General features: G+C 43.8%; 1 protein-coding gene across 1 annotated transcript in view; it reads right to left on the bottom strand.

The window, feature by feature from the left end:
• Nucleotides 1-3,179: 3,179 nt before the first annotated feature.
• The window catches only part of PPRC1 (peroxisome proliferator-activated receptor gamma, coactivator-related 1), a 28,053-nt gene continuing 24,211 nt past the window's right edge, over nucleotides 3,180-7,021 (bottom strand). Inside the window, exons 14-16 of the mRNA XM_015415896.1 lie at nucleotides 5,694-5,815; nucleotides 5,355-5,506; nucleotides 3,180-3,575 (exon numbers count right to left, since the gene is read on the bottom strand). Coding sequence (XP_015271382.1) covers nucleotides 3,472-3,575; nucleotides 5,355-5,506; nucleotides 5,694-5,815 — 378 coding nt within the window. The 3' untranslated portion in view covers nucleotides 3,180-3,471. The remainder of the gene's footprint in view (nucleotides 3,576-5,354; nucleotides 5,507-5,693; nucleotides 5,816-7,021) is intronic.

The following is a 7,021-nucleotide window of genomic DNA, read 5'->3' on the forward strand; positions in this document are numbered from 1 at the left end:
CAAAATTCCGCACCATACAGGAACTGGTTTAGAACCTTAGCATTAAATACCTTTAAGACCAAGGGGACAAATTCACCTCCTGATAAGTAGAAGTATTTTACAATACTCCCTTACTTTCAAGGCTGTGTTCCTTGCTAGATCCTTGCTATCTTCCATGTAAGAGATGCTTCAAAGTGGATTCTCAGATATTTAAATTGATTGGCCTGTTCCATAGGTTGGCCTGCTGTGTCCCATTTGAAGATTCCCCCCCCCCCTTTTCCTTTTGGTGAATACCTTGGATGGACAAGCCCTCAACAGTAAAGCTCAAAATTTTTTATCAGCTTGCGGAGGCCCACTATTGATCTAGACATTACCACTCCTCAGCATCCTCAGCATATAGGAGGAGTGGGACTTGGTGCTTAGATAAATGTGGAAGATGACATGCTTCCCTCAGGAGATGGGGTCTGAGGTAATTTATATATAAACTGAACAACAGGGGCACAAGTAAACATCCCTGCTTGACTCCTTTGTCTAGGGTAAACAATTCCGATAGCTCCCTGCATCTAACCCAGGCAGAGGTTGTAGAGCTGTTGAATTAAGTAAAGGAGACTTCAATGCCATATTTCTTCAGCTTTTCCCATAGCTGGGATCTAGAGATTGTATCAAACACTGATTTTAAGTCCATGAAGGCAGTTGCCATGTCTTCTCCAGAATTTGTGTATTTATCAACCAAGAACCGGAGGGTATGACAATGGGCAATAGTACTTGCTTCTTTTCTAAAACCAGCCTGTTCATTTCCCAAAATGTTATTTCCTTCAACCCAAGATCCCGACTTTTCAAGAAGCATTGCAGCGTAAAGTTTTCCTATAGTGGATAAAATAAAATGAATGATAATGGCCAGAAAATAGATTCAGGTGGGTAGCCATTTTGGTCTGAAGCATCAGAAGAAAGTTTGGTCTTAAAGGTGCCACTGGATCCAAAACTTGCATTCAGTGGCCAGAAAAGAAAATTTCTTGTATTCAACTTTGTTTATATAATCATGCCAGTAAAAACAAAACAAAAAATCAAATTCCAACATGCTATTCCATCATGAGAGCCAGTGTGGTGTAGTGATTAAAGTGTCAGGCTAGATCTGGGAAATCCGTGTTCAAATCCTCTGTACTAACTTTTACTACGTAACACTAGCCAAAGCATCACAAAATCATGATCACAAGCTTCACCGGACTGGATGTTAAGAAACACACACACACACCACCCAAAGAAGGTACCCCACCCTCCATTGTTTCCAAAGGACCAAAGTGAAACCAGAGAATCTCTGCAGTAGAAACTGAGGGGGGCATTTTTGCACCCCAGCAGAACCAGGGCAATGTACAGAGTACCTAGCATAATATTAACAAAGGTTTACTACTATGCTACTCTTAAATGCATTCTGTCACCAAGCAGGATAGGGATGAGGTCTTGAGACCAAGGAAGTGAAAATAAAGGTGGGAGGGACACAGAAAATTTTGGTGGAGACAGAAATGAATGAGAAAAATGTGGAAAGGAGGGAAATTAAGGGAAGGTAAGGTTGTTTTATCTTGGTGCAACACCCTATTACTTTGCAGGATCTGGCTGAGCTGTGTGCAAGAAAAGGGAGAAAAGCTAGGCTCTTGGAGAACATGACATGCAGGCTGGCAATTACTGTAGCAGCTATCAGCACCATGTGTTAAGGAAGTTTGCCTGCGTCTTGGAGAAAAGGGAAGCTTAGCCCTTTTGCTATGCTTAGACTTCCCTGTGCCCCTAGTGGCTGCAGCCACAACTGCATTTTAAAAATAAAAGGGAAGACATTTGGCTGGAGGCAGCAGGCTTCAATGGCCCCTTTCAAAAGCCTTCCGTAAACTGCGACGGGGCAGACCACCACCCCCATAAGCCACTGCCTACTAGAGGAATCAAAGGAGTGTGCAAGGACAGGAATAACAAGTTGAGACCCTTGTATGGAAACTTTTCATTTCCTTCAAGTTCTCCCATTCTGTTTTTCTCTTTACAAGGTATTAAATAATTCATAGGCCAAAAACTGAAACATGGTTTCCTGAATCTCTGCTTAGGTAAGCAGGATTTAAAGTTCTCTAAAGCACTGCAGAAGATTTCAGTGTACAGTTCATAAGCCACTAATTAAGGCTTGTGTCAGACCCTGACCCGATCAGTGGGCAGTCACCATAGCTTGCAAAGCAGAGGCCTGTTTTGGTGTGTGGAGAATGGGGCTAGATTCAAAACTGCATAGCCTTTAATAAACCTGCACTTTTGGAAGAATGTATAAAATTCTCAGAGTGCTGTGACGAGCACAAAAATTCAGCTTTGAGATAATTTTTGTTTGTTTCTGCACACACACACACCCTGAGCAAGATTTATGCCACTCTGGTGCAAAAATATGCTTGAAAAGACAGTGTGACAACTTGGTGCAAAAATATGCTTGAAAAGACAGTGTGACAACTACTGAAATCTCAAGTGCCACAACAGTTGCTGAACAGGTTTTTCAGTCAACAGGGGTAGGTCTTTAGCGCCCTGAATAATTCCTTGCACCCCACTATGGCTAGCAAAACCACAATAATGTATACAAATACACACAATGTATACAGGTGGCTGCACTGACCTGCACTGATCTTCACTGAACCAGCTGACACAAAATGATAGATGCCACATAAACGTTTTCCTTTTCTGCCAACATTTTAACTTAGAAAAACAGAGACTATTTTCAGAGTTGGGGAAGTATGTGGTGTACGGACACCCTGCACCCAGGCTAGCAGAGAAGGGTGCGGCAACAGACATGAGTTGAATGGAAGAATAAAGCAGCACACCCAAGGCCTGTAGTGATGGGACTCTTCTTTGCTCAAACTATGTACTACAGGTACTTCCTGGGCATTTAAAGTCATGCTGGGACTGCTTTTCCTATATTCCCTGGTGGTGCTCTAGTGAACTAGGAGCAATCAAGACAGCAAAGTGTCACCCCCCCCCCCCCCCCCCCCCCCGGACAAAGAGCCAGGACTGCAGCACTACAATTACCCCAACATCTCAGAATGCAGCAGGTCATGGTTTGGTGGCACCTAAAGATGGATCCTAGAGCCCTCTGCCAGGTGTGTAAAGTTTGCACCCGTCAGGAGGCTTATACCTTCGATCTTCCACCCCCCTCCTATGACAGATGAACAAACAGCATGTCTGGCATATCTATGGTGGATGTTTATTGACTGCATAGCGAGTAAGTGGGAAGAAGGTGGCTGGGTGTCGTTATTCCATCCCCAACCCCACCGTTAAAGCAAAAATGTCCTTCCCCTTAAATAGTCCCTAGAAAAACAAATCAAGATAAAAATTGTTTGTGGGTTTTTTTTTTCATTTCATTACAAAACCATGCTGGACATAGCAGCTAGGCTGGGGGGGCGCCAGCCCCTGCAGCCTGTCTGAGGTAAGGCTGGTGTAGGCAGATGCCTACCGGGCACACTGAGCCCGAGAGAGCCAGCGTTACCTCCGCAGACTCTGCTGAGCCTGCTTTAGTAAGGTGTCAAAGTCAAGGGAGTCAAACTTGTTCTTCACAGCGGCAGGCTCGAAGTCTTCTATGTTCGAGTCTGGAAACAAAACAGAAAAAAGGCATTTACCAGCAAGTCAGCTAGAATGACAGCAGTGGTACTAACTCTGTGGCTCACAGTGAGCTGCATTTGTAGTTGCCATCAACCAAAACTGCCACATTTACTTCCATCCCTGGCATTAGGCCTGCACCTCAGGACAGTTCACATCTTACCCGTTCCTCTGATGGTGACTCTTTCAAGGTGGGATCCGCCTGCCAAACACAAGCCCCATTTTACTGAAACATGGGGCAAGTGCCAAGCAGGGTAACAGTGCCCAGAAGAGGTGCAGGGGGGCATATCAAAGAGCCACATGTGGCTCCTGAGCCACTGAGTATCCCTGGACTAGAGAAACCAGAATATTTTGAAATAGAAAAACTAGCTAGGCTTCCTCAAGCACACTCTTAGCCCAATGAAAAAATTTGCGTACATCTCTCTCTCTCATACACATGGCCATATTGCAGACCAAGAACAAGTCACAGGACCCCAACTGACAGCTTCATTGTCTGAATTACTGAAACCAAGCATCCCCCTTTCTGTACTGAAGTCACCACCAAATATACTTTGCAGGGTGAACTGAACTGATACGATTCATGAGGTCACCTGCAGTGTTCCCTCTAAACTGCGCTAGAGGGAGCTGATGCACAAAGTTTTAGCTGGCTGCTCACAGATTTCAGCATCCTGCCCACAAACCTTTTTTCTCTCCACTGGAAACAATGGAGGATGAGGGTACCTCCTTGTGAGGTCCACAGAATTAGATCCCTGGTCCAATCTTTTTGAAACTTGGAGGGTTTTTTGAGGAGAGGCACCAGCAGCTATGCTGAAAATTTGATGCTTCTATCTCAAAAACAACTCCCCTCCGAGCCCCAGATACCCCCAGATCAATTCTCCATCATAGCCTATGGAGCCCATTGACTATAATGGTCCTCATAAGTTATAATGGAGCTGGGGGGGGGGGGAATCTTGCACACCCCTACTATGCTTTTCAGTATAATCTAAAAAGTTGCCTTGATTCACAGGAAAAGTGGGATATAAATATTTGAATAAATAAACAGTTTGGGCAGGTTGATAACATTTAAGCACCTTCCTGTCTGTTAGGTTAGGCAGAGTTCTGACAGTGATTGTTCCACCTCTGTTACACTTGGCCTGTAAATTTGTCATATTTCACTAAAAAACAACAACAAAGCAGACCGCAAGAGTTCCCCCCTTCCCCCAAGTGCTGGTATGTTTTCTAAGGCTCAGAGCAGGGCGATGGTCCGAGGCCAGGTCTACCAATATAGTGGACTGGGGTGGAAAGACCTGTTCTCTAGAGGCCAGGTCTACCAATATAGTGGAAAGGGTGAGTAGACCGTTCTCCAGAGGCCTGAAGTACCCCCATAGAGGACAACATTTTGTGTAATGAAATTTGACTTGATTCTGTGTTCTCTTATTATGTTTAAATTATTCCTAACATATAGTTTGAATATAGTTTAAAAGAATTCATTCTGAGATTTTTACAAAGTTATGGAAATAATCTAAGAAACTAATTTATGCAATAAAAGGTAGACTCGCTCACAACGTTAATGCTACTAGCTTTTTTTGCTCATGAGGTAGAATTTTTGCTCACAACACTGTGGAGCTTAGAGGGAACACTGGTCACCAGGTATGCAGAAGTAGAATGCTGCACTCCTGCACCAAAGGTACCCATGGTTTGGACTGTTCCTTGCTGTTACAAAGCCTCAAAGATGATTCAGGGTAACTCTGTTTACCCATGCTCACAAGTCAGCCTCTCCACAGACTCACCCAAGTCAGCATAGCTCCTTTTGCAAAACTGCCGACGCCCTCCAAAGCACAAGTCGAAGGGCTGCTCATCAGGGTGATGCAGTGCATGTCCACCCTCTATGGCAGCAAAGGCCTCCTCAGCATAACGGTATGTCACAAAACCATAGTTATCCCTGCCAGGCAAGAGGGACAAGCAGTAAAACTATACATCCAGAACATGTACGGGGGGGGGGGAGTGGGGAGGAGCGCAGTCTGAGGAAAATAGGTCACATGCTTCAAACCCCACTTTCCATTCCTATTAGACCAATGCTGCTAGGGAAGATGTGTCACCCCAAAGACAAATGGAGCCACCTCTCTTACCCCTGTTCTCGGAAATGCAGTGTGCAGTTCTCAATGTCTCCGAACACAGAGAAACGGTGCTGAAGCTCTGAACGGGTCATCCTGCTAGGGATCTTCCCAATGAAGACAACACGGCGTTCCTCCTGGGGAGGGAGGGAGGAAGAGCATTAGCCAAAGATTTATGATGTAGCCTTCTTCCTCCTGCCAACACCTCCCCACAAAAACATTCAGAACAGACTCCTTTTTTTAAAAGACGTGCACAGGCTTCTTGATTACTGATGTGAAAGTTCCTCAAGAATTATCTGTTGTAAATCCTTTCCCGGCTGCCCTTGCATACCACAGAGAGGTGCTGTTTCTCTAAAGAACAGAGTATAGGAGAATTCTGAGTTAGCCCCGCATGACTTTACTGAAGATGATTGGTTACTGAGGGATACATTGAACAGAAGGCAGGCATACCTCCCAGTGAAATCGCTGCAGGAGCACCCACCACCTCTGTGCATGCAAAGGCAACCCTAATTAGACAGCAGTGTCTTGAACCAGAAGGATGCTTGCAACTATTGGACTACAGTGGTGTCAGGTGTTCTTTGAGGAAAAGAACAAAATGAACTCAAGCAACTGCATATTCCCTTCATAACTTAAAAGGATACATGTGAACAGACAGACATGCCCAGCTCCAAGTCTACACCTCAGGGGTTTTGTTGGTTTTTTAAATTGCCTTCAGACAATCCAGATTCCATACCAAGGAATCTATATTCTGCAATCTGTACACCTTTTGCATATTTACATAATTTTGCTTTTTTGCTAACTCTAACTCAGTCCTTTTTCTGGATTCTGAGATTTCAAGCAAATACTTTTCTCTTTTTAAAAAAAATCTATTTATTTGGTTTTTACAAACTATTACATCACTTAACAGTCTTCAATACATTGTTTCCAATTCAAAGTAATATTTACATCACATTTTTTGATATCATATGTTCCATTTTCCACATTTTAGCTTACCATTTACGCTTATATCTTTCACTTTCACTACTTGCGCTAGCCTATCTCTCTTTAATTATTTATTCTCCTTATCCCTAACCATTTATATATTGGTTTCCACCTTTCCCAATATTAAGCAAATACTTTTCTCACACACACACACACGAGATTATCTTTGCACTCATAATTTACTTGTAAATAATCCCTGAAATGCCTAAGAAGTTGGATTTCATGGCCATTATTACGTTCTGCACTCACAGAATCGTGATTTGTGCGCACACCCCTACAGAAAGCTTAACTTTGCCTAAGCAAGCCGATCTCTCCCTTTTGGGGAGGGTTTCTGGAAGAAGCAGCCTAAGAGCCTCAAGGTC

The sequence above is a fragment of the Gekko japonicus genome, unplaced genomic scaffold (genome assembly GCF_001447785.1).
Source record: "Gekko japonicus isolate JY-2015 unplaced genomic scaffold, Gekko_japonicus_V1.1 scaffold59, whole genome shotgun sequence".
NCBI classification, from domain to species: Eukaryota; Metazoa; Chordata; class Lepidosauria; order Squamata; family Gekkonidae; genus Gekko; species Gekko japonicus.